This window comes from Rattus norvegicus, chromosome 12 (assembly GCF_036323735.1).
Source record: "Rattus norvegicus strain BN/NHsdMcwi chromosome 12, GRCr8, whole genome shotgun sequence".
NCBI lineage: Eukaryota > Metazoa > Chordata > Mammalia > Rodentia > Muridae > Rattus > Rattus norvegicus.
Genome location: NC_086030.1, coordinates 20,703,991 through 20,731,541, shown reverse-complemented (window position 1 = coordinate 20,731,541; position 27,551 = coordinate 20,703,991). Strand labels below are relative to the sequence as shown.

The following is a 27,551-nucleotide window of genomic DNA, read 5'->3' as shown; positions in this document are numbered from 1 at the left end:
AGGGTCTAGTTACAGACACTAAATTTCCTTTAAACTACTGTGACTTTAAAAAAAAACTTTTTTTTCCCTACAACACTAAAAGGGAAGTGTGACTTTCTTAAGAAGGAGGCCAGTGGGGGCCATGTGGTGTCCACTCCTGCAAGGCCATGTCCCGGGCTTCCTCTTTCCATGTCTCGCAGTCCTGTTTGTGGTGACCAGAGGTTGGACTGAGTGCCCTCCTCAGCGGCTCTCCACTTGATTTTTTGAGTCAGGGTCTCTCATTGAACCTGGAACTCACCAGTTCAGCTAGACTGGCTGGCCAGCAGGCACCGGGGACCTCCTGTCTCCACCCCCTCGGTTTGAGATGATAGACACATGCCATCACTCAACTTTTAGGAGGGTCCTGGGGATCAAACTCAGGCCTTCTTGTTTATAAAACAAGCCCCTCATCAACTAAGCCATGTCCCTAACACTTCCCCAGACATTGTTAAGATTCAAAACATGGTAGCTCGTAAGAGAGAAGCTCGGCTCTCAGAGGTGCAGTTGAGGGAAACCAGACCCTTTTTAGGAGCCAGTTCCTGGGAATAGACCATGAAGGGACAGTCTTGCCTAGCTGGTTCTCATGGCTGCTCATCGTTTACAACCTTGGCCCTTAAACCCCTCTGTTTCACAACCCCCAGCTTTCCAGCATGAACTGAGCAGTGACTGGGACCCTCACCTCTGCTGGAGAGGTCCTTAAGCATCCAGTGTAAACCAAGTCATGGGCCCCAAGGACCCCATCAGGGATACCAGTAAGCAGGTTAGGAGGACAGCCAGCCAGGTCTAGTCACAAAGTGATCATGGAGCGAGGGCCACCAAGCATCAGTGCATAAACTCTTCCAGAGAGTGAGCAACAGGCCAGGGTGGGAACAGGGAGATAATGAGAGTGAAGGAGGAATAGCATGGAGAACAGGGCAAGCTCAGGGTCAGCACTTGCATTAATCTTGAGAGGCACAAAGAAAGGCTCCCTCTAAGACCCTGTCTGACACCCATACCAGGCTGTGCATGGGAACCCAAGTTCCTCCATGTCCAAAACCAGCCAGAGACCAGCAAAGAGTGAGGAATCAAGAGGTGTATGTATGAGAAACACCCTGCCCGTGGACACCAAGGATCCAAGACTGAATGGAGAGGAGCTACACACACACACACACACACACACACACTCATACACACACACGCTCATATACACACAACTCACACATACACTCACACACATACACACTCATACACATACACAACACACACACACTCATATGCACATACAACTCACACATTCACACATACACATACACTAACACACATACACACTCATACACATACACAACACACACATACACACACACAGGCACACACACTCATATGCACACACAACTCACACATACACATACACACACATACTCACACACATACACACTCATACACATACACAACACACACACACTCATATGCACATACAACTCACACATTCACACATACACATACACTCTCACACATACACATACACTCACACACATACACACTCACACACATACACAACACACACATACACACGCACACACACACACACACACTCTGCACAACTGAGGCCACTGACTCTTGGCTCCAGAACAGGGAATAGGGAAAACCATTTCTTTGTATTATTTAAAGAAATATCTTTTAAAAGAATCTTAGTTTCACTTCCATACATGGAAATGGGTCTCTTCATCCATAAATGCAAAGTGACACAAGCAATTGGAGACAGGTGCAGAAGACTGCATTGCAGCCACGCCTGGGGCCCATGGGGACAGGCGTGTCCGTGGGGATGCAGGGATGCTCATGCACATGAGGACACACATGGCCACAGGGACACACACCTGCATATATGGGGATATGCATGCACATGGGAACCAGTACCCACAGAGGACCAGCACCCACAAGAGAATGCAGACACACAGGCACACGCATGGACACTTTGGGGTTCATCCACACAAGCTATTCCCAGGCCGTGAATGTAGGGTAGCCCACCCCATACAGAAATAAGATCTGCCGACCCCAGAGACCCCAGAAACAGCTCCCACTCGTTGGGAGCAGGCAAATAAGCACATGAGTAATGGGGAGGAAGATGGTTGTTCTTAGTGCCATGAGACCTGCCCTACTCTGGGGATTCAGGCCTAGCCTGCAGCTGCTGTGTACACACATCTGTCCTCTGTTTCTGCACGGATGGCAAGACAGAGTACTACTGCGAACTCACACACACACACACAATCGCAGACACAGAGCCTGGAGGTTGCCTCAGCCTGGGGAACGCATTCCTGGGTTTTATTTTTGAGACAGAAGCTTGCCGTGTAGTCCAGGCTGCCCTCAAGCTTTAGATACTCCCGCTGCAGCTTCTCAAGGGCTACAAGACAGGAATGTCTGCCGTGTCCGGGCTCCCAAAGAGCCCAGCCTGGCCAAGGATGACCCTCAGCTTCTAAGTTTGTTTGGTTTTGTTGTTTTGGCTTGTTTCATGAGACAAAGTTTAATATGTTGATGAGGTTAGCCTCAAATTCATTCTGTAGATCAGGCTGTTTCAGCCTCCCAGGTTCTGGACTAACAGAACATAAGCATCTAGTTTAAACATTTAAGGTTTGTCCCACTGTCCTGCTGGGGATTAAACACGCGACCCCGCATGTACAGAACTGCAAAACTCACACCCATAGGTTGTAAAAAATTAGCTATCATCGCAATTAAGTTTTTCGTGTGGAAGCTGATTTCGATCACAGGTGCCCTACCCCCACACCCAACCCCACCCCCAGCCCCAACCCTGCAAAACCAGTCTGCTGCCCCTCCCCCCATGTGACTTTCCCTGGAGCTCCTGCTGGTTGAGTTGCCTCTCCTACCTTAAGGAGTCTGGGTTCTCATCTGCGAAGGTGCCCTGTTCAACCCTCATGCCTCGCTCCGCTGCCTGTCTGTAACACGGCTGGCTACAGTCTGTCCTTTTGACAACTGAGCAAACACACCAGCCTGGTGGGCGGCCGAGGTCAGCTTTGGTGCCCATGTTTAATGGCTCAGCCGTGAGGTCTGGGCTGTAGCGGAGGCACGGCCCAGCAGCTCCAGTGGGAAAACAGACATTAACTTGGATTCTGGCGCCGCTGCTCTCAGGATGGGGACAGGTGCCAAAGAGGGCCTGGGGACCACAGCTTGAGGCAGTCAAATCCTGTGTGAGAGGGTCCCCTTCTGCAGAGCCAGTCTCTGTCACAAATACCCACAAGGTTTGGGTTTGCCCAGCAGGTGTATAAACAGTGGCTCTAACGAAGCTCCAGGACTCCAGGGCATGTGGACATGGCATGCAGGGGTCAAGACAACAGCAGGAGAGTCAGACTGAGATGGTATGTGGGTAGCAGTGGCCAGGCAGGGCCCTGCTCCACACACCCTTCTACGGCTCAGTTCCCCTCCCCACCTCACCATTTGCTACAGAAGCAGGCTGCACACCAGCCCTGCACACAGACAGCCTCAGGAAAACTCAGCCAAGCAGAGGGAAAGGGAATGTACTAGACTAGTCCTGGGTCGCTACTTGGGCAGGAGCTACTGAGCTCCGTCTGTGAAGCACACGGCCTTGTTTCTTGAGTGAGGCCTAGTGTCTGCTTTCCAACACATATACCAGCCCATTCTCAGACCATCTAGGTCTCTGTATGCACGACGCCTCCTGAACAATGGTTCCTACCGCAGCTGACTCAGTGGCCCCATCCCTGCTGACCTCCACCAAAGCGCCCACATCTGGCTGACAACATCAGTAACCCTTCTCTTCTCCGACTTCCCCCCTTTTGATGGCCCACTGTCCTTGTTAACAATACCTAGCCCCTGCTATCCTCCCCCATAGCAGGACCCCCTTGTTGACCCATCCTACAGACTTTCCCATTGATGGAAACCCCCTCTTTTCATCTCCCCTGTCCTGGCTGGCCCACCCAATAACACCTGCCATCCAGAAGTCACTGAGCCCAGGGATTCTGTCCCTGTCAACTCTACTCACCACAGTCCACACCCCATGGCCCCCATCTGACTTTCTTCCTCCCCTGCCTAACCAACAGAGAGTTCACAGGGCACCTTCCATCTACTCATTGCGGCCCTTGAGGGTCTCCCCAGAGGGTGCTGCCACAACTAACATTACCCCTTCCATCTCCTGTCAGGCTGGATGTGCCAGGAACCCTCCTCCTCAACCAGCCACAATCATATGGGCACAGTGCCTGTAGTCACTCTGACTGAGTGAGTCCCAAGACGTGGATGACACGTATGTACCATTACAAATTAAATAGACCTCTCCTACTCCTACTTTCAACCCAGGAGAACATGCCCCAAGCAGGTAAGCTTGTTCTCCATATGCAGTTGGGCAGGGCATGTGCAGATAGGCCTCTGACACAGCCTAGAACTAAGGTCTAGTAGGCACAACTTTGTGTCTCTGCCCTGCTAGTTTTCTTTGCTAGGGCTGAGGGCACTGGTGAGTCCTCCACAGGGTACCTTTCCACCTGGCATTCCTCCTGCCAGACAGGGGAGAAACTCAAATGGAGCCCTGTGGGGATCTGGCCGTTCACTCAGAGATACATAGGTACCACAATGCCCAGATGTCGGCTCTTCCAGCCCCAGACGAGGTCTACCAGTTGCTCCAGCCTGCAGCCCAGTGTCTTGTGTATGTGTTCACATGAGTGTATTATGATGTGCATGCAAGAGTGTGGGTGTTGTTTATGGGCAAACACGCATGTAGTATGTAAACCGTGTTTGTGCTATGTGCACAAGTCATGTGAGCTGCTGTGTGATGCTGAGTGGGTATTTGGGCTATGTGCACAAAAGTGTGCATGTAATATGGGTGTGTGCTGTGCGGATAAGTATGCATGAGAGAGTGCCTGCTGTTCTGTGCATGAATACAGGCACGGTGCCCATATGATTTATGCGTTGGTATGTCAAGTGTGCATATGACTGTGTGTGTGCCCGTGCGCTGAATTGTGCATGCATGAGTGTGTGTGCTATGTGCATGGGATTGTATGCTGGGTATGTATGTGATTTGTACTGTGTGTGATTGTGGAATGGTGCACATGCTTCCTGCATGTGTGTGAGACTGTGTTAAATGGGTGGGTGGGCAGACAGTGTATGCACATGTATACTGTCTGAGTGGCGGGCATATCTGCTTGCTTGCTTGCTTGCTTGCTTGCTATGGAGTCTTGCTACATTGCTAAAACTTGTCTTAAACTCTTGGGCTCAGGCAATCCTCTTGCCTCACCCTCCCAAACAGTTGGGACATTCTGACAGATATGCAACTGTCATACCCAGTGGGAGTCAATGCCACCAAACTGTCCTTGTAGATATGTTTACATGGGAACTTCTCGTGATTTATATTTTCTCACTGGAACTCCAACTGTGTGTGACCAGCTTCAGTTCACCCCACCCGGAGTTTTGCACACGCCTTCAGGAGCCTACTCTGGCCTCCTCCACACCCCGCCAACTGGCAGTGCCCAGCCCCATCATGCTGCTGGGCAATATCTCAACTGTTGTTCCTGCCCTGACTGGACCCAGCCCACTTCCTGGGGGTGTGGAGGTTACGCTCTGCTGTTGACAGCCATTTCTCCTTTGAAGCCTTTGAGCTGAGTCCTAGACAGTGCTAGGACTGTAGATAAGCAATGGCCAGTGCATGGGAGTGTTAGGAAGGAAGCCAAGGTTAGAGGTCAGGAGACAGCTCCTTGGGAGGACCACTGATGACCCATGCACAGTGCTCCTATGTGTAGTTTCCCAAGATGAGCCCAACACAGTCATGCTTCCTCGTATTCCAAGGTCTGTATGGAGGGCAGCAGAGGGGCCGTAGGGCTGTGTGGGCCGCCACGGGATGCAATGGTTCAAGGCTCCACAGACTGATTTGTCCAGACTGGCTTATCTAGACTGGCTTGCGCATCTGTTTGGGTTTCCCAGCAAAACATGCATCCTCATAGCAACCACTCCTGCACAGTGTTTAAGGCGCCTCTGAGGAGACAGAAGTCTCAGCTGGGTAATCCCAGACTGTGGAAGCCAGCAGATACATTCCACATCTGTCTCGCTGGGGACACATGTGGCTGGCAGGGCAAGGATGATGGGAAATTGGATCCCAACGTCTGCAATGGGAGAGGGTCTGGGACGTGGGGGCTGCTGTGGCTCTGGAGAGGTTGAAGAGATGGTGATGATGCCTTTGACCCTGGTCTGGGAAGGAATGTTCCGAGTTGCTGTTTTCGTGTTCTTCTTTATTGATACAAGGGCTCATGTAGCCCAGGCTGGCCTCAAACTGGATATGTACCCAAGAATGATCCTGAACTTTTAATCCTCCTGCCTACACCTCTAAAGGGCTGGGATCATGTGAATGTGCCCTAACACCCAGTTTATGTGGTGCTAGGAACAGAACCCAGAGCTTTGTGCATGCCAGGCAAGCACTCTTATTTTTTTTTTAACTTTTAGATAGGGTCTCGCTCTTAGAGAACGGCCTGCTGCAGAGGCTCTGAATCCTGCAAGAAATCCCTGGAACCAGAGGAGAGTGTACATTTGGAAGGTCAGTGGATAACATTGGGAGCCATCATGGTGTGGCCATTGCATCCAAACAGGAGGCTCTCCTGCTTTCTTTTTTTTTTTTTTTTTTTTGGTTCTTTTTTTCTAACCCAGGGCCTTGCGCTTCCTAGGTAAGCACTCTACCACTGAGCTAAATCCCCAGCCCCGCTCTCCTGCTTTCTTGCCTATGAGCTGTAGCACCCCACATCCAGCCACTAAGAGAATGCAACTGCGATTTACCCAGGATGGAGCCTTGGCAAACAAACCCTAGGAGTTTCTTCCATATCAGGCCAGAGGGAACACGGAGCCCTACTGACCCAAAGTGACCATGTTAGCTATCCATGAGAAAGAAGATGGATCAGAGTCCATGGTCCTCTGTGATCCTCTTGGGGGGGCGGGGGCTGTGCTGATAGGAGCTTCCCTGGCCTTCCGGAGGGCGCTCATGATCACCAAGTGGTGCCCGAATAGGCCAGACCTCCCTGGGAACTGTGACAGTTTGTCACAGTGAGTCCAGCCAACAAGCTGGAAAACACTAGTGAACGAGATGACCCAGTGCCGGACACACGTGGGGAGAATAATGGCCCTGCCCCCTGAGAAAGCCCCCACACCTTGGAATCAACAGACGCAGGGGAGTTCCAAGCCCTGCCTAGCTCTTGGGAGTTCCTTCCAGTCCAACCCAGAGGCAAATTCAGTGTTGCTAGCAGACACTGGGTTGGCAGTCCCAGAGACATTGCGATTCCTCTGTAGTGGGGGTCAAGGAGGCCCCGCCTACATAGCCCTAAGGCTGGGAGAAGAGGGTTGCTTCTGTGCTAAGGAGGGATGTCCCCCAGCCCAGAGCAGCTAGCTGACAGCCACACACCCAGCCTGTCCCCCCAAGACAGGGACAGGGGTAAAGCCTTTAGGTTTCAGAGGGCCGTTCAGAGGCCCCTTGGCAATGGATATCCCCTGTTGACTCATGAGGAATTTGGGTCATCCAGGCAACACGCACTGTTATCACAGGTAGTGTGACATATAGTATGCTTGGCGCATGTACCCAACGATGCAATCTTACAGCAACACACACTTCCAACCTCCTGTCCTCACGCCTGATGCAGCCAGCAGAAAGTGCATCAAGCATTAGAGTGAGGGCCCATTCGGAGTCCTTCTCAATTGTCCTCTGTGCAGCCTCTCTGCTATGTGGTCCAGTATCGGGAGCTCCAACACAACTGGTACCTCATGCTTGGACCATCGATAGGACACCTTTCTTACCTCAAAAACGTCTACTTGAACTCCAATACCCCGATCCCTTTCTGCCCTCTTCTTCCACATCTGCTGGTGGCTTTCTCTCATGACTGAAGCTCATCTGTCACCTGGAGACCTCTTCCCTTTCTGACTGCCTTGCTTCCGCCATGATCCCTTATTCAATTTATTCTGCACGGATGACCCTGGGTGATTCCTTTTGACAAATGTCACACACTCTAATGGCCACCTCAAATTCTGAATAAAACCACATGAAAGACCTTGGTTAGCAGGCCTCCAACGACTACCTGAGAATTCTTTGTAGTCCCTCTCCCCAGCCTGTTTCAGCACAGACCAGGGACCTAAGACCCTCACTCTCCAGAACTAGCTCCTGTCTGAGACGTCCTGGGCTCCAGGCATACAATGTCCTTTCTAAAACCCTGCCCCACTTTCCACATGTCCTACAATGTCTGGCTCCCTTAGAACCACTTCCAGAAGGGTTGCCTGTTTTTTGCCACACCTACAGCCAAGGGAGCTAGAGAAAGATCTGAAGCATGGCTCTACGCGCTCCTTCAGGCCCTAAACTTTCTCCAGTCACTATTCCCAAAGAGAGGGGCACAGGAACCAGCTGAATGACATTAAAAACAGCTCAAGGAGCCATGAGGATAGAGTAAGGACAGTGAGTTTGAGGCATAAACACACCCTGGGGAGTGCAGTAGGGTCAGCATAGGTCCGGACTGACCATGAGTAGAGCAAACATGTCCCTCAGGGATACCTGGATGCAGTGTATGTCTGGCCTTCTTCCTGCAAAGGTGATCTCTATGCCCCAGCAGGGAGGCAGGCACTCTGGTGTTAGGGCTGTGTTCCCAGGCCCTGGGGGCAGCTGAGAAATGTGTTGTTTTGCAGTCGCTTCAACACTGTGGACATTCATAAAATTAATTTGCTAAGCAAGGAGATAAATCCACTGCTCCGTTCCCATGGCAACACCTCCCGTGCTGCCCAACTTTTCAGTCTTTGGATTTTTATGGGAAGCCATCCTTCCTGGTCCAGCTGCTTCCCTGGCTGCTCAATCGGGGCGGGGGGGGGGGCAGGAATGGGACAGCGGGGCGGGTTGGGGGTGGGGCAGCTCGAATTGAGGAATGCGGGTCTGGAATCCCGAGCTGCTGAGAAATCACTTCTCCCACCCAGCCCCTGTCCGGCTCCTCTTGGGTTTTCCTGGAGAGCTGTGGAAGACCTTGGATCCAGATGAGGTCACCCTTGCCTGCAGGTCCTGGCAGGCTCAGCCCAGGCCCAGGGTACCCCCTACTAGGAGGCCAGCCAAAAACTGTGTCTTGCCAAGACCCAGCGAAGGCTTTGTCCCATCTCAAGGGCTCCTGGCCCAGGGTAGCTCACCCCAGGGGAACAGAGGCAGGAAGGTGACACATTAGGGAGTGAGCTCAGACAGTAGGGGGGGGGAACCCTGCACCACCCCATTTGTGACTTCCACCTTTGTGTCCTAGGCGCCTGGCTCCCACCAGTGGGTGTGCCTGCAGGAGGCACACCCAGCTCCTGCCCTGTCTGCTGAGTGTTTTCCAGAAGCTCTGAGGATCAGGTGTCTGCGAGGCTGGCAGCTTCTCCATCCTGCCCAGGGACAGCTGCTGTGAATACAGCAAGGAGAGACAACCCCCTTGACCTCAGAGGGTGCAGCCCCCCCCCCCCCCCCCCCGGCAAAGACCTCTGTGAAGCACATAAACTGATTCCAACTCCTTAATCTACCTGTCCTGATTGTGGTAGTGAGGCTCCTAGTATCGATCCCCTTCTGGATGCCTCCGTGAGTGGTATGGAAATCAGTTCCAGAAACAATCACATCTTGTTGGTGTAGTGGGAGCCAGGCACTACACAAGCAGCCGGCATGACATCCCGTAGCTCTCAGAGCACTGGGGCTCTGGGACAGGTAGATACCCTCCCATTGGCAGCTGGGGGTGGGGCATGGGGGACAGGGAATAAAGATGTGGGCTTTGTAGATAGCTTTCCCAGGACCGCCAGTGTCCTCCTCAAGCTGACAAGGACGCAGTTTACAAAACAAGTTCAGAAAATCCACACTAGGAAAAATGTGATAACTACCGATGAGACATGGCTGTGAGACGGGGGGGGGGGGGGGGGGACCCGAAGGGACAAGGGCAGCCCAGGTGTGAGGGAAACAGGAGACTTCACGTTTCAAGGAGAGGAGCTCAGACATAGCAGCTGAGAGCGCCTGCCCATATCCCACAGGGAGCTGGGTTTGACCCTCCATGTACATCTGGCTTAGATGTGGCCAAAGCCTTCCCAAGCCATGTGAATAAGCTGCACGGTCCCCTGTGGTGCTTTCTGGTCCCTGTGGACTTGGGGTCTGTGGGTTTACTTTCCAGATTCAGCTGATCACAGAGGAAGAAGGGTATTAGGGGAAAAAAAGCCACGTTGCCAAGGAGACCACTTCAAACACATTTTATAAGGTTCTGAAAACTATACCTTCCCCTGGGGTTGGGTTACATCCCAGAGGCCCAGACAATATGCTGTTCATGTGAATGAGGCCCAACCTCTCCCTCATCTCCAGTCAATGAAGGCTCCAGGTGACTGATGTTGAGGTCACCCTGAGAAGCAGGCACCTTCTTAGAAACCTTTCTGCATTGAGGACACTGGGGACTTATGAAGAAGCTGGTCCCAACCCAGCCCCATTGTCTGAGATTCCCCCAAAGTAACCGGCAGTTCACACACTGTCCTCAAACAGCAGAACCTTCTGGAAGATCAGGGACACCCTGAGGTCAAATCTCACACCTTCACCAGAGAGACAGGAAGAGAGGGGAGGGACCATGAAACACAGGAGCAGAGAGGGACTGTTGTTATTCTAGCACTCAGAGCTGAGGGAGTGTGAACCGCTTCCAATTCAAGGCCAAACTAGTCTATAGCGTGAGGCTGTCTCAAAGAGCCTAAGAGAGAATGGGGAAAAATACCTCGGCTGACAAAGGGCTTACTGTACAAGTATGGGGAACTGAGTTTGATCCCCAGCACCCATATAAAAAGCCAGGTGTAGTAGCATATTCTTGTAAGCCCAGGATTGGGGAAGTAGAGACAAGAGGGTTGCTGGGGTTGCCTGACTTCATTGGGGTTCTTCTCTCTCCCTTTTTTCCCTTCATCAAGACAAGGCCACTCCATGTAGCCCAGGTTAGCCCAGAACCCCCAATCATCCTGTTCGAACATCACGCTTAGCACACCTTCACTTCTCAACCTGAAGATAGGCTCCTGTAGACACTGAGATCAGCGCTGCACAGAGGCCAAGTTCATGACCAAACACAGAGAAATTCAGAACAGAGGATTTTGAGAACTATAGGCAGGGGAGGAGGCAGGAAACAACATCGGAGGTAAGGCTAGGGGCAGATGCCCTCCTGATAGGCATGCTGGAAGTTCTGTACAGCTCCCACTAGGATGTCGGCCATCATCTGGGCCTTGGAGCCTGAGAACTAACCTTGTTCTGCTGGATGACTTGTCAAACAGATGTCCCTGACATGATTGTGCCTTTCTTTCTTAAATGGTCTTTTTTTCTAAGATGGCCTCTTGGGTTGGAGGTCTGTGTGAAGCCAACCCCACCAATACACACACACGTATTAGTTCAAAGGCTCTGGTCTTGGCCTGTACCAGGCCTGAGTCTTGGAGACTGAAGTGCTGGGATGGAGGAAGCAGACCTAGTCTAGTCTTGACCAGAACAACCATTAGTTCTAGTTGTCTCTCCTCTATATTTTTATTACATTCATGCATTTGTGTGTATATTTGTGTGTGTTAGTGTGTATGTGGGTATATGTGTATGCTTTTAAGTGTGTGTCTGTGTGTGCATCTGTGTGTATGTATATGCTTATGAGTGTACATTTGTGTTTATATGTGTGTTTGTATATGTGTGTATGTTTGTGTATATGTGTGTTTGCGTGTCTGTGTGTGCATCTGCATATGTGTCTATGTGTGTATGTGTATGTTTCTATGTATATGTTTGTATATGTGTATATGTTTGTATGTATGTGTGTGTCTATGTGTTTGTGTGTGTGCATATATTTGTATACGTTTGTGTTTATGTATGTATATGTGTGTTTGCATATGTGTGTGTGCATGTTTGTGTATATGTGTCTGTGTGTGCATCTGTGTATGGGTCTACATGTGTATGTTTCTGTGTATATGTTTGTATATATGTGTATATCTTTGTATGTATATGTGTGTTTGTGTGTATGTATGTATATGTTTGTGAGTATGTGCATATATTTGTGTATGTTTATGTGTGTATATGTTATGCAATGCCATCAAACCTGTCATCATTTTTAAGGAAAGACTTTTGATCTCAACAACATTGACAGCACAGTGGCAGGGGTGCGAGGCCATGGCACCAACTCTCCCACATAGACATTTGGGGATGATGTGGAGGATGTTGGCTGAAGTGCTAGGTAAGAGGAACAGAGAACAAGCCAAAGCCGCCCTGGCTTCCCCTCGGTGCTGCCCAGAGCCCACTGGCAGCAACAGCCTTTATAGGACTCACCTCTGTGATGATGTAGAAATCATCCCCAGGCTCCCCCTGCACAACGATTTTCTCTCCATCTTCAAACTGCACAGGCTCCAGGGCATCAGCTACAGTGAGGCGTTCCCACTTCTCCAGAGACTCTGCAGGAAGATACAAGAGTCACTGGCCACACTTCACTACCATGGAATCCTTGGATGCTTTCTTAGGAAGCCCAGTTCTCAGATCCCTGAGGTGACCTGAGACCGTGCTCCTCAGAGGCGACAGATTTCCTGCAGCAGAAACCACAGAATGCTGAAATGCCAGATCTGGTCCTCAACCCAGGGGCTGGCACCTCTCTCCATTAGGTTCTATTCAAGATGGACTCTGTATGTAAGCTGTGTGTGGTAGCACAGGTCTACATCCCAGCTACTCAGGAGGGCAAGGCAGGAGGAGGACGGTCAAGGCATGCCTAGGATAAAGAGTGTGTTCAAGAGCACTCCGCACAACTTAGTGAGATTTTTGTCTCAATATAAAAAGTAAAAAGAAGTCAGTCTGAAGATGGAACTCAGCAGTAGATCTCCTGCCTAGAATCCCCAGTGAGGGGCTGGGGGCGTGGCTCAGTGGTAGAGCCCCTGCCCAGAATCCCCCAGTGAGGGGCTGGGGGCGTGGCTCAGTGGCAGAGCCCCTGCCTAGAATCCCCAGTGAGGGGCTGGGGTGTGGCTCAGTGGTAGAGCCCCTGCCTAGAATCCCCCAGTGAGGGGCTGGGGGCGTGGCTCAGTGGCAGAGCCCCTGCTTAGAATCCCCCAGTGAGGGGCTGGGGGCGTGGCTCAGTGATAGAGCCCCTGCCTAGAGTCCCCAGTGAGGGGCTGGGGGCGTGGCTCAGTGGTAGAGCCCCTGCCTAGAATCCCCAGTGAGGGGCTGGGGGTGTGGCTCAGTGGTAGAGCCCCTGCCTAGAATCCTCCAGTGAGGGGGTGGGTGCGTGCCTCAGTAGTAGAGCCCCTGCCTAGAATCCCCCAGTGAGGGGCTGGGGTGTGGCTCAGTGGTAGAGCCCCTGCCTAGAATCCCCCAGTGAGGGGCTGAGGTATGACTTAATGGGAGAGCACTTCCCTAGCCTGTGCCAGGCCCTGCGTTCCATCCTCAGCACAAAATATAAAGTAAAATACATTTGATTCCTATTTAATTTTTTTTCTTGGGAGATGCATTTTGAAAACAGCATTGACTCTGTAATGTAAAAGTAGGTACTAAATATTTAGTCAATATTCATTTAGAGAGAAATTGCTTTCTCTACAAAGAACAAGACTCTCTCTCTCTCCCCCCCTCTCTCTGTGTGTGTGTGTGTGTGTGTGTGTGCGTGCGTGTGTGTGTGTGTGTGTGTGTGTGTGCGTGCGTGCGTGTGCACGCATCTCCCCCAGCTTCTTGGAGTTTTGTTTTGTTTTGAGACAAGGCCTTGGTATATATTCCAGGTTGAGCTTGAACTCGCAGTGCGATGGTTAGCTTCAATTGTCAATGTAAACAATTAGAATAATCTTGGGGGAGAGTCTTAATGAGGGATTGTCTAGGTCAGGCTGGACTGTGAATGTGTCTGTGGGGGGATTGTCTTAACTGCCATAATGGATGTGGGAAGACTCAGCCTAAGAGTGGGAGGCACCATTCCCTAGGTTTGGATCTTCGACTGTGTAAGAGAAGGCTAGCTGAGCGCTAAGCTAAGCACGAACGCATTCATTCTCTCTGCCTTTGACTGCGGATATGACGTGACCAGCTGTCCCAAGCTCCTGTCAATGTGACTTCTCTGTGAGACGCTCTAGCCTAGAACCCTCTCTTCCCTAAACTGCTTTTTGTAAGCTGTTTTATCACAGCAACAGACATGAATCTAGGACACACCCTGTGGAGCTGTGGCTAATTCCACAGCAGTCCTCCTGCTTCAACTTCCTGAATGCTGGGTTTGCAAGCTTGAGCCACCGTGACCAGCACTGATGTTCTGGCATCCGGAAGGGACACACCTGCCACTGTTTTAGGCAAAAAATTGTTAATTCTGATGCCGTTTACCTTTAAATGCTTATGCACGCAGGAGGCCCCTGAATCCTGCACACAGCTTCCCTTCCCTGACCCCCAGATAGGAAGAAAACCATAAGAAAGTGGCCATTTTCTGCAAGAAAATCATGGTCACCTTTTTAACTATATCCCCCGCTACTGCCTTGCTGCGAAAGAAACCTTTCTGGCCCATGCTTCAATGCTACATATGTAGGCCAGCTGCTAAAAATAAAATTTTAAAAAGGCATTCATTTTAGATCTAGGTTAGCAGGGAAATATGCCTCCTTTAAATCCCCTGCCTGTGCCCCACACTGCAAAAGGGTCACATTTCCAACCAACCCCAGGCTTCAGGGAACCCTGCTGTGTAATACTAAGTCTTACTCCAGCCAGAACATGGCTCCACCTCTCTCTTCTTTTCCTCCCTTTCTTCTCTCTTCTCAGTTTTTTCTCTCCTCCCCTCTCATTTACTGAGACACAGTCTCAAAAGTAGCCAAGCCTGACTTAAGGACTCTTATAATTCTCCTGCCTCAGCTTCCTGAGCACTAGGCTTACAGACTTACACTACCACATGTGGCTTGCTGCAGCTTTCTTTAAAATGTGTTTGACCGGGCATATTGGCTCGTGCCTGTAACCTCGTACTTGTGAGGTGGAGACAGAAGATCATAGAGCTTCAGTGACAGCCTTGACTGTGTGGTGAGGCGGAGGCCAGCTTGGACTGTGCGGTGGTTTGAATAAGAATGGTCCCAGGGGCTCATACGTTTGAGTACTTGGTCATTAAGAAATGGTGCTACTTGAAAGGGATTAGGAGGTGTGGCCTTGTTAGAGGAAGTGTCACTGGAAGTGGGCTTTGGGGTTTCAAAATCCCAAACCAGTCCCAGTAGCTTCCTTCTGTTGCCTTCCAATACAGATTCTACAGCTCTCGGCTAACACGTCTGCCAGCATGCTTCCACACTAGTCATGAGGATAAAGGGTTAAACCTCTGAAACTGCAAGCAAGTCCCAATTAAATGCTTCTTTTCCTGAGGGTCACCGTGGCCATGTGTGTCCCTTCACAGCAATGAGGCAATGCACACCATCCACTGTGGAACAAGGCCATTTCTGAGGGAAATTATAGTCTATGACAGGAAGAAAAAGGTGCAGAGCGACACTGGAATGTTAATATGGAACACTATGTGCAATAGAGGCCCAACTTTAGGTGAGGGGCGTGGCTCAGGGTAGAGCCCCTGCCTAGAATCCCCCAGGGAGGGGCTGGGGGCGTGGCTCAGGGTAGAGTCCCTGCCTAGAATCCCCCAGTGAGGGGTTGGGGATGTGGCTCAGTGGTAGAGCCCCTGCCTAGAATCCCCCAGTGAGGGGCTGGGGGCGTGGCTCAGTGGTAGAGCCCCTGCCTAGAATCCCCCAGTGAGGGGCTGGGGGCATGGTTCAGTGGTAGAGCCCCTGCCTAGAATCCCCCAGTGAGGGGCTGGGGGCGTGGCTCAGGGTAGAGTCCCTGCCTAGAATCCCCAGTGAGGGGCTGGGGGCGTGGCTCAGTGGTAGAGCCCCTGCCTAGAATCCCCCAGTGAGGGGCTGGGGGCGTGGCTCAGGGTAGAGCCCTGCCTAAAATCCCCAATGAGGGGCTGGGGGTGTGGCTCAGTGGTAGAGCCCCTGCCCAGAATCCCCCAGTGAGGGGCTGGGGGCGTGGCTCAGGGTAGAGCCCCTGCCTAGAATCCCCCAGTGAGGGGCTGGGGGCGTGGCTCAGGGTAGAGCCCTGCCTAGAATCCCCCAGTGAGGGGCTGGGGGCGTGGCTCAGTGGTAGAGCCCCTGCCCAGAATCCCCCAGTGAGGGGCTGGGGGCGTGGCTCAGTGGTAGAGCCCCTGCCTAGAATCCCCCAGTGAGGGGCTGGGATTAAGCAATGGAGAATTTACCTAGTATGTACAAGGCTTGAGGTTCAGCCGTAGCACCCCACTCTCTTCTCTCTCTCTCTCTCTCTCTCTCTCTCTCTCTCTCTCTCTCCATATTTTAAAGCACAGCCCAAGCCCCACCAGTGGCATTTAAATGTGCGCTATTCCAAGGTTTGAAAACCAGATTTGCTACAGCATTATCTCCTAACAGCATAAATCTTAGGTGAAAACTGAAGTAACTGTAAAGGTGGCAGCCAGTATTTGGCCCAGAGTTTTAGATGAAACATAACACATTTCGGAACATTTAAATCATGCACGCAGGGGCAGAGGCAGAGGCAGAGGCAGAGGCAGGGGCAGGGGCAGAGGGGCAGAGGCAGAGGCAGAGGCAGAGGCAGAGGCAGAGGGGCAGAGGCAGAGGCAGAGGGGCAGAGGCAGAGGGGCAGAGGCAGAGGCAGAGGGGCAGAGGCAGAGACAGAGACAGGGAGGGGCTTTGCAGTGACCTACCTGAGGGGAGTAGATGGAGAGTGGCTGCCTATGGGGGATGAATCTCTGCTGGGGCAAAGATCAGGTTCTAGGTAAACAATGGGAGCTGCACACCCTGAGGCTGGGGTTATTTCTCTGAGCCAGCTTCTTACAACGGGGCAAATGGCCGGTTCTGTGTTGTGCGTGTCTCACCACAATGAATGAATCAGTACTGCAGCAGTTCATTAAGGGCAGGAAGGAGAGGCACCTTCACACAGCCACGGGACAAAGTGTACGGAGAACCTCTGTGTTTAAGAGGCACCGAGGGGAACAGGTGCCAAGCAGAGCCCCCCTCTCCCTCATAATTCAGAACAAGATTACCATCATCTTCTCGAAAGGTCTCTGAGCTACTCAGCTGTGCACATGAGCCCAGGGTGCATCTCTGACCCACAAGTCTCCACAGGCCCTAGGGATGGGACATAAAGGTGGCCTTGGAAGGGTAGTGATGTCACTGAGGAGCCTTGCTCAAGGTGAGCCAAAAGGGAGGGGGAAGACACTTAGTACAGAACTCCAGCTAGGAGAACAAAGAGCTAGTTTTCAGCTCAGAATCATGGAGCTGACATGGGGGCACCAAAGACAGCAAGAGAGATAAACAGACACAGCGTAGAAGGGACAGGGACACCTATGGTATGACATACTCTAAATATGCACCTGTATTAAGTTCCACCATAAATGTGTGCATATATGAACATACAATGTGTATGTGCACATGCATGAATATGTGTACTATGATCATGTGCCATAAATGTGTGTTTACATTTGAGTGTGCACACATATAAATGCATGCTACATTTGTGCATTATGTATCTGTATATACATGTGCATGCGTGCACGTGTATGAGTGTAGGTGAGTATGTGGTATGTGTGTGTGTATATATGTACTTCCCTTGCTGTAGGAGCCAGGCACAGGTGTCTGCATTTGCATGTGAGCATGCATGTACCAAACCTGCGGAATGCTAAGCAGAGATGACCTGTCAGCCACACAGGGAGAAGCAGATGTGAGCTCATTGCAGGTGCTCACGGGAGGCTGCAGAGAGGCTGCGGGCAGCAGAGCCACTGACCTAAGATGGAGACTTTGCTGAGGAATTCCTCATACATCTTGCGTTTCCTCAGTGTGCTTCCCTGTGAAAGAAAAAAGCAGAACAAGGCAGGTGGGTCACTGATCTCAGTCAGCCTTCCCAAGCTGGCAGACTCCTCTCAGCAGTTAAATGTATCTGAGAGCGTATGTCTCCTATTCCCTGTTCCTCACCTTCTGTGCCTTCTAAAGCAGATTCTGGCACCATCAGGGCTGTTTCCCGGAGTCCAACACTGAGCAAGCCACCACCACCCACCTCACTCCCCCGCCCCAGTGAATGGGACCATGAGGTTCAAAGGTGGCTGTGGTTATGCTTGCCCTGCTCTTCCTATGTAGACTCTAATGTGTAATGTGCCTGCCTCAGTCGCCTGACTTGCATTATAAATGTGCACCACTAAAACAAAGCCTTGAGGTTTCTGGTAAGTTGTCAGGGCATCCAGCCATCCAGTGGGCCTCCCGGCATCCTCAGGTGTCTACAGCAATGGTGAGAGAGGCTTGTGACCGCTGCCCGGCCATTGACAAGAGGCCATAGATGTCCTGGAGAAGTTTGCCCTGCCTCCCATTGCTGCAGCTGTGACCCTTTTATTCCTGAGGTCAACACCAAACTCAGGTACAGCAGCCCTGACTAGGAGTCTGCCGAGAAAGACGTACGTTGGAAGATGTCCAGGAAAGGGAGATGGATCAGACATGAGGTACTGATACATGGACGTCTGCAAAGCAGCATGGCCCTGCCTCGTCTAAGAGACTGGCAACCTCAGTCCTACGTGGGGTGGCATTTATCCTATAAGCGTCCCTCGCGATGCCTGATGGCAAGCTCTAAGCACCTCAGAAACAAGGTGTAGCAGCCCCAAAGCCACTGGAGCAGAAATGGAGGGAGAAGCCAGTGCACTGTAGGCTCAGAGCTGAAGCTCCGGCAGACAAGGCAGAGCCAGACGTGCAGTCCCTCTCTTGACACCACCCACTGACAGGCTGCCCCTGGTCTCTGGCAGCAGGTTCAGCTGGGTATAAAAATGTTCATGTCTCCATCCACTAGGCTCACAGCGGGTGGTTCTATCATACTTGAAATAATGGTTGCAGCAAGAGCCCCCTCTACATGGGGTGTAGGGATAGCCCATGGACCCAAACTCAGACCATGAGCCCATGGACCCAAACTCAGACCATGAGCCAAAGTCAGCCGGTGAAGCTCTGCTGAAGGGAAAGGGCTTTCAGGAGAAGGGCTGAACTGAAGGCACGTGGCAGTAAATGCCAGTCCTGGGCAAGCTAGGACGAAAATGTGAGCGCCAGTGAAATGAGGAGGAAGGGCCCTCAAGGTTCCGGGGCACAGGGCAGCTTCCACAGGGCCAGGTTAGGCTTCTCCCTAGCACAAGGTCAACCTTCTTGTTTGCTTCAAGATGGTCAACACTCCTGGCTCACTGCCTGGGCTCTCAGCATCCAGAACACAGCCCAGGGGATCCACATGGGCTTCCCACTCTCAGGAAGAATGTGAAGCCTACCACGTGAGCCCCTCACCACAGTGGGGTTGAAGATACAGGGATGAGTCTGCCTCCCATGTCCTCCTAGGGCTTCGCATAAAGGATGGTCAGGCTGTTTCTAGGGGGACTGATACTTCAATCCAGGGAAACAGGGTACATCTGGATGTACTTTCCACAGCACTAGTCCTGGGGGAGTGAGACTTTCTAAAATCATTTATTATAAGGACTAAGATTCAATAAATATCCCTGTGTATGATGATGGTGGCAATAGTGTTGATATCAGTGAGGAGGATGGTGAGACGGTGATGATGGTGATGATGATGGTGATGGTGGTGAGACAGTGATGATGGTGATGATGATGATGAGATAGTGATGATGGTGACAATGACGGTGGTGATGGTGGTAAGACGTGATGATGGTGAGACAGTGATTGATGATGGTGATGATGATGGTGAGACAGTGATGATGGTGATGATGATGGTGAGATAGTGATGATGGTGATGATAATGGTGGTGATGGTGGTGAGACAGTGATGATGGTGATGATGGTGAGACAGTGATGATGGTGAGATAGTGATGATGATGACGGTGATGAGATGGTGATGATGGTGATGATGGTGGTGATGATGGTGATGATGGTGAGATAGTGATGATGATGATGGTGATGAGATGGTGATGATGGTGATGATGCTGCTGATGGTGGTGATGGTGGTGATGATGGTGATGATGGTGAGACAGTGATGATGGTGAGATAGTGATGATGATGACGGTGATGAGATGGTGATGATGGTGGTGATGGTGGTGATGATGGTGATGATGGTGGTGATGATGGTGATGGTGGTAATGGTGGTGATGATGGTGAGACAGTGATGATGGTGATGATGATGGTGAGATGGTGATGATGGTGGTAATGGTGTGGCTTTGATGTTAATGACGGTGATGGTGGTGGTAGTGATGGTGAGGATGACTGTGATGTTTCTGATGGTGATGATAATGATGGTGATGATAGCGATGGGGATGGTGAGGTGGTAGTGACTATATTGGCAGTCACAATGGTGGTGATGATAGCGGTGATGGTGGGGGTGATGGTGGTTATTGACATTGATGGTGAGGGTGTCAGTGATAGTGATGTTGATGATGGTGACAGGCTGTTGGTGTTAACTGACAGTGACAGTACAAATGGTGGTGTACAGACTTTGGCATTTAAGATACTGATGCAAATCTTACTGAGTTCCCCAGAGGAAGGTTCATGGCAAGGGCAGCCCATTACTGCCTATGCTCTTGAAACAACCTTGTCCTCTGCAAGCCTCAGGTTCTATCCATGATCTGGCCTCTCTCTCTAATTTGGGCCCCGTGTCTCCCTCTGTGTCATCATACCACAGCTCAGATAAAGTTGTTGACATCTGAGCTCAAAAGGTTCTTGGCAGGGTTGGGGATTTAGCTCAGTGGTAGAGCGCTTGCCTAGGAAGCGCAAGGCCCTGGGTTCGGTCCCCAGCTCCGAAAAAAAAAGAAAAAAAAAAAAGGTTCTTTGCTTCCTGTTCGGTTACAGGAGAACACCAGCCTGAGACAAGCCCCTAATCATCAGAAATGGGGTGGGCAGCTCTATAGATTGGTACCCAGAGGCACCAGTCCGCTGCACCCAGCTCCTCCCAGGAGCACTCTTCTCTCAGAAGGTGGCAAGAAGCATAGCTGAGACCTTGCCCCATGCTCTGAGAGATACTGCTATACCTCTACTAGATTGGAAACAGAGGCACAAGCTCCATTCCTGTCCAATGAGCTGAGGATTGAAATCGCTGTCTTAGATAGAGCTCTGTGAGTAGCTCAGGCTGGCTGCTACCATAAGAGATCTGCCTGCCTCTGCTTCCTGAATGCAGAGATGAAAGGCATGTGCCAGCCCACCCGGCTTCTTTTCTTCCCTTTGTTGACGTGTACTTTAACTCTATAGCCCACACTAGTCTCACTCACTATTACAGTCCAGGCTGACCTAGAACCTGTGACTCTGTCTCAGCCCCCCCGAATGCCAGGCTTACAAGCATGAGCTCTCACAGCATTCCAAACTGCATTCTCCCCACTCTGCATCTTTGCTCCTGTGGGGACAGAAGCTGTGCCCACAAAGCCATTGCCATGAGCTGTACCATGTAGTCCATCTCCATCCCCACCCTGGATTGGGGGAAATCACACAGCGTGCCCAGGCTTGAAGCTGGCACAGAGCAGAGCCAAGGTGGTCCAGTCTGATGTCATTGGCACGTTATCACCACCCTCCCATGTGCAGGCCGAGGAGCAGCAGCATCTGTGTTCAGCCCTGCAGGAGGAGAGGGCTCACTGCTGTATGGAGAGACATGCGCAGGAGGGCCTGGCTGCGCTGGATACTTCCTGTCTGGGTGCCTGTCAGCTAATGTTGGAGTTGGCTCATTGTTCTCTCTGTGACCCAGTGCACATTGGGACACTCATAGTGTGATTTCCACAGCCAGGTACCTCTTGGAGACACAGGCAGGCACCCACAGTCCAGTTAAAGCATGAGGAGTCAGAAGAGAAATCTATTCCCAAACAATCATGTACCACAGTAGAAAGGGATGCTCATGACACAGTCATCGGCAGCCACCAGGGCTCTTACCAGCCAGACTTTGCCATTCTGACCTGAGGACCCTAGAAAGCTGGGATGAATAGCCCAGGACGGTCATGCTTGATGTCCAAATACTCGGGTGTCTGAAGAGAAACCAGCCTTACATAACGTTTGGGGATGATGAAGGGGAGGGACACGAAGGACACAGAGAAGGGACTGGGCAAAGAACAGGATCAAGTGAGGACAGCACCATGGGGCTCTGGGGAACACACTGAGGTAGCAGGTGTCATTTCCAAGACTCAGAGGCTGTTAAGAGCAGTAGGTAGCTGTAAGTTAGCGTAGGAATACACACAGAGCTTGAAGAGATAATTCGCCAGCATGTACAGCACCCCTTAACCAATGACGAGTCTGGGAGAAGCTAGAGGATGGCTCTGAGCTTGAGCTAGCTGTCAGAAAGCCTGGGCTCACTGGCCTCATGAGCTCTGTCTTTTCATCTGTGCAATGGGAATATTAAAACCTGCCCCAAAGGGTCTCCATGAAGACTGGCACAGGATACAGTGATAGGACCCCAAATCCCCCTCTCCTAACCTTGGATCTCAACTTTCCCAACAGATATAGCTCAGAGAAGCACTAATGTGCCTGCAAAAATCCAGTCCCAGAAACCCAGAGTTACTCACGCCTAAGCTCTGTACTTTCCAGGAAAAATGCTGTGGCGGCTAATCCTAGTTGTCAATTTGACGGGATCTAGAATCACCTAGTAGGAAAAGCTCTGGGCATGTCTGTGAGGGGAATTCCAGACTGGGTTATTGAAGCAAAAACCCACCCTACAAGTGGGAGAACCAATCCCAAACGTGGGAGGATCTCCCATTATTCCAAGGGCTGGGGTCCTAGACTGAATACAAAGGAGAACACTGAAACTCATCTCTCTCTCTCTCTCTCTCTCTCTCTCTCTCTCTCTCTCTCTCTCTCTCTCTCCCCTTTCTCTTCTCCCTTCTCTCTCCTCTTCTCTTTTTCTCTTTCTCTCCCTCTTCCTCTCCTCTCTCCTCTCCACCCCTCTCTTCCTGACTATGGATGCAGTGTCACCAGCTGCCTTATGATCTTGCACAACCCCTTCCTCTCCATGATGGGCTGTCCTTAAAGCTGTGAGCCACAATAAACTTGTCCCTTAAGCTATCTTTGTCAAGTATTTGTCACAGCAAAGAGAAAAATTACTAATCCAAGTTGCAACAGAGCTGGGGAGTGCCCAGTAGTGCCAGGAGAACTTCATTAAGTTGCCCTCAGCTACAGACCTTGGTGGTGAGACGGATGGTTCTGCCAGCGGAAGCTGGAACAAGTCTGTTTCCATGACAACAAGTCAGCACATTTGGAAAGCCAGTGTCCAGACTCTGGTGATGCAGAACTGTTGTGTCTGCCTATCTATCGGTGCAAGACAGGGTGGCTGTGGTAGCAGCAGCCTGCTCGGTGACCTGGTCCAAGCCATTTTAATCCCATCCAGCCCTAAAAAGGGCATCTCTTTTGAAAATGTGCAGTTCCCATTGGCCACCTAGCAATTAAGCATGCCAGAGGAATGCAGGCAGGCTGTGACCCAGGAACCTCAGAAGCTAATGTTAATGCAGCAGGCAGGCTGACAATGAAAATGTGCGGGGGCCAAGGGAAGTTGTCACGTAGCAGGTGAAGCCAGCTTGTTAGTTCCCAGACTCAGCAGGTACCCCTAAGCCTCTTGGTGCCATGGGGCATCCTCAGCTTAGCAGGTTTTACAGCATTCAAGATGGCGACCCAAAATGGCTCTGATGGGGCTCGTCCTAGGAACCTGCCTGCAGAGGCTAGCTCAGTCTTCTCCCCAAGTAGCCTGCCTAGTGCAGGGAATCACACTGCACTAGATACCTGTACCATGCCCTGTTATGGTTAGTAGTGATTATCAACTTGACAGAATCCAGAATCGCCTGGAAGGGAGCCTCGAGGAAGGAGGGTCTTAGTTTAGGTTGTTCTGTGGGTGTGTCTGGGGGGGACTATTGTGATTGGGTTAATGGAGGTGGGGATGCCCACCAGGAATGTGGGCACCACCATTTATTAGTCCTGGACTGAAGGCCAAGGGGAATGGAATATCCAGTGCTCTCTGTTCCTTGGCTATGGATGGGATGTGACCAGTTGCCCCCAGCAACTGCTGTAGTGACCTCCCTATGATGGTGTGGACCGTGGAACTCTGAGTCCAGATAAGCCCTTTCTTCCCTAAGATGCTTTTGTCAAGGGTATTTTACCAACGCAATGAAAAAGGAAACCAAGGCAGACCTCAGCCAAGTTCCCTATCAGATTTCAATAGCAGGGACCTTGAAACCCAGAAGGGCAGAGCAAGCACTCACCTCCCAGTCCCCGGGGCCTTTCCTCACTCCCCAGCCAGCGGACAGTGAGTGCCTGACTTTGGAAGGGATTGGCATTAGGCTGGGTTAGAAGATTGCTGTAGGTCTGCTGAACAAGCAGAGGGCCCACCTTGCTCAGAGTGTCCCAGGTAGGACAATGAGACCAGGGATGCAAGACCCCGCCCTCTTCTGCCACCCAAGGTGTGGAGATCCACACGCTGTGTACGGTGAACTCCGCCTGTCTTGTGGTTCAGAAGTACTAGAACCAGAGCTGAATCAAGCTCCCAGCACAACCTATCCCAGCCAGAGCACCCGGGCTAAAGGACAAGGAGCTGGACCTGGCTGATATTTCTCCATCACCTGAAGCCTTCCAAGCACATCCCCCACCCCCACCCCCACCCTCCGCACCACACCATGAGCACCACACCAGAAGAAGTTTCTTAGTCACTAATGTGTATCTAGTTCCTCACTGCCTTGGGGTTCTCATTCTGGGTAAGGGTGGATGGGGTTACCTATTCCCGGGCTGTGTGAACCTCTGTGAATCACTGGGGTACTCTAAGCTCATCTCAGAAACCTCGGAAGCCTCCAGCGTGACCGGTACTACACAGTTTGATTTTGAATATGATTTTACGTGACTCTTATATTTTGAAACAGGGCCTCATGCAATCCAGGCTAGCCTCAAAGCTTCTATGTGACTTGATGATGACATTGGACTTTTGAACTTCCTGTCTCCAGGCTTGCACCACTGTGCCTCCTTTAGACCGTCCATATCCCAGGGCTTCATGCACGTTAGGCCCGCCCTCTACCAACTAAGTCTCATCCCAGTCCCTCTATGGAGAATCCCAAGCTCACTAGTTGCAAATGCAGGGACCCCGGTGAGAGAAACAGAGAACCCAAATAAAAGGAAAGAAACTCATGGACTGCTGGCCTCTGTTGAACCCTCACCCAAGTGCCTATAGATGATGGTACACCCATGGCTCTGCCCAGCACTGGACACTGTATGTCCCTTAGAAAAACAGAGCAGCAGGGAGAGACACTTAGGAAACTTCCAAAGGACAAGTCACAGCGTTCCAACTCCAGTGCGGAGTCTGAGCTGACCTTGTGGGATGTAGTCAGCTCCCGGGGGACACTGGTGACATCTCGCCTTCTAGTCAGCTCCCACTGTGAGCCCAAGTCAGGTAGGAGCCCTCAGCAGTGTGTGATTTGGACAGATCCAACTCTGCTCAGATGTGGGGGGATGGGTGGGGACAGGATCCAAATTCCCCACAAGAGCTCTGCGGATTCTGGAGCCCAAATGGCTCTATTCTTAGTGTCTGGGGATCCGAAATTAAACCGAAGAAAAGTGCCAGGTCCCTCTGCGCTTTTGAGAGCATTCCTGAATATAAAGTCCTAACCACAGTCCCACAGCCAGCAATGACACAGCACAGACGAGACAGTCGAGAAACAGCTGCTTATGCAACCTCAGGCCAGGTGTACTTAGGGGGTACTGGGACTGTATCCTCTTGCAGAGAGGGAGGATCCCCCATGACATCCTCCCACTGGGACAGGCGGGCCCCTGCAGATGGAGAACATGTTGGGGACAAAGGACTATAGAGCTATGCTGTCTGCGCTGTGTCTCTGTGCCCACAGCAATGCAGGAACCCAGACGTGCTGGGCAAGCCGGGCCCTGGAGACGGCTGCCTCTAAGACAGCGGGTGCTCTACAAGTGTGCCCTACAGAAGGGCTGGCATCACATCAAGACCACAACAGGATGTGCCCTCTGTGCCTCAGTGACTGAGCACCCAGGCTCCATCCTGAGCTATTCTAGGGGACATTCTGGAATATCTCTCCCCATGGCCACTCCCAGTTCCCCCAATCTACCTCAATCTACCCGAGTCCCAGGTCCCTCTGTGACTCAAGGACTTGCAGGTCAGGGATCATGACACTGCGCTCCAGAAGAGGCTGTGGGTTTTCAGGATGGAGAGCTCCTGACTCTTTGGGACAAAACTCTCATTCTCTTCTCATATGTTTCCCTTATACAGCTCCCTGTGCTACGAGCAGCAGCCACTCAAGGCCTTTGCACTCTATCTCTGTGGCCTATAACTACCATAGGTAGCATTTTAGCCTTTGCCCTGATGTTTCCTTGGAGGGACCCTGGGTTTTATTCTCCAAGTAACCTTCTGATCCAAGATGGCGGCACTGGAGATCCAGCTATTACAACCACATTATACAGTATCTGGAAGGAGAGAAATGGGGGGAAAGCAATGGAGACAGTCCCAGTCATCTTCCTGTTTTAAGGAGCTTCCAAAACCCTTTTTGATACTTTCCACTAAGGTCACAGGCTATGTCTACTGAGGAAACCCATCTTCACCTTAGACCTGGGATTCTGATGGTGTCAGATCCTCCTACTGTGCCTCTTCCCAACAGAGCCTCCTGGCTAGGGTTCCACTCACCATGAGGATGCGCCTGTAGCTGTCACGGTCGATGCCCCAGAGCTTGAGGTCCGTTTTGGCCTTCACAGTAGCCGCTCTAGGGGTGCCGTAGATGAGGGCCAGCTCCCCGAAGCTTCCCCCCTCACTGATGTTGGTCACCCACTCCCCGTTCACATATACCTTTGGAGAATAGGAGAGAAAGGTCAGTGGGACACATGGCTTGTAATAGCCGCTTCCTCTGTGGGGGAACCCACAACCATCCCCAGTGGAAAGGACAGGTGCTTTGCAAGGTTCTTGGACCACGTCGTACATACTCCTGTCCTGGAGGTAACCTTAGGTGGCGGGTGTGACCAGCTCCAAAGAGCATCAATCCCACCTCATCTCAGCCTACTCAGAGCCACAACTGGGCAGCACACAACACAGCACACAGCCATCAAAGAACTGGTCAGGATCAGAGGGCAAAGCACAGTGTGTCCCAGCTACCTCCTAGGCTGGTTACCCATCCAGTAAGCATCTCTCAGGCTCTCTGGACCTCAGTTTTTCCAACTGTACCCCAGTTAGTCACTCTCCAACTACACAGAGAAAGATCCAGATAAATATTCTCTCTCTTGCCTTTTCCATATACAAAATGCCTCTCTTCTCTGGCCATTCAGTGATCCGTCTGCTTGAGTATCCCTCTTGCCCCACCCCTGTGGGCACACACTGACTGTCCCCCTTCTCCTCTGGGCCTGTGCCACCAAGGCAAGCACCCAAGTCTTTTGGCTGTTGGCCTAGTTGAGCCCCCTGGCCAGGCACCACTACCAAGCTGCGCCGAGAAGGAGCCAGGACAAGATTCTCTTTCAGGCCGCGTGGACAACGCGCCCTGCACAGTGTGCACACTATGCATGGGCCTTGCGCGGCCCACACCCAGCCAGGGCACAGAATGGGCAGATTGTTCATTCTCAGCGCGATTATGCAGCTCGGTTACTATAAATTGACACAATGCATGCTTTATCCTA

The 27,551-nt window shown here is 51.5% G+C and overlaps 1 protein-coding gene across 6 annotated transcripts in view; it reads right to left on the bottom strand.

Moving 5' to 3' along the window:
* Positions 1-27,551, bottom strand: part of Prkar1b (protein kinase cAMP-dependent type I regulatory subunit beta) — a 132,701-nt gene that overhangs the window by 7,225 nt on the left and 97,925 nt on the right. For all 6 annotated transcript variants that reach the window (XM_039089117.2, XM_039089116.2, XM_039089115.2 and 3 more), the window contains 3 exons: positions 26,575-26,733; positions 17,738-17,798; positions 12,287-12,408 (listed from right to left, as the gene is read on the bottom strand). In XM_039089117.2, the coding sequence (XP_038945045.1) occupies positions 12,287-12,408; positions 17,738-17,798; positions 26,575-26,733 (342 nt within the window). The remainder of the gene's footprint in view (positions 1-12,286; positions 12,409-17,737; positions 17,799-26,574; positions 26,734-27,551) is intronic.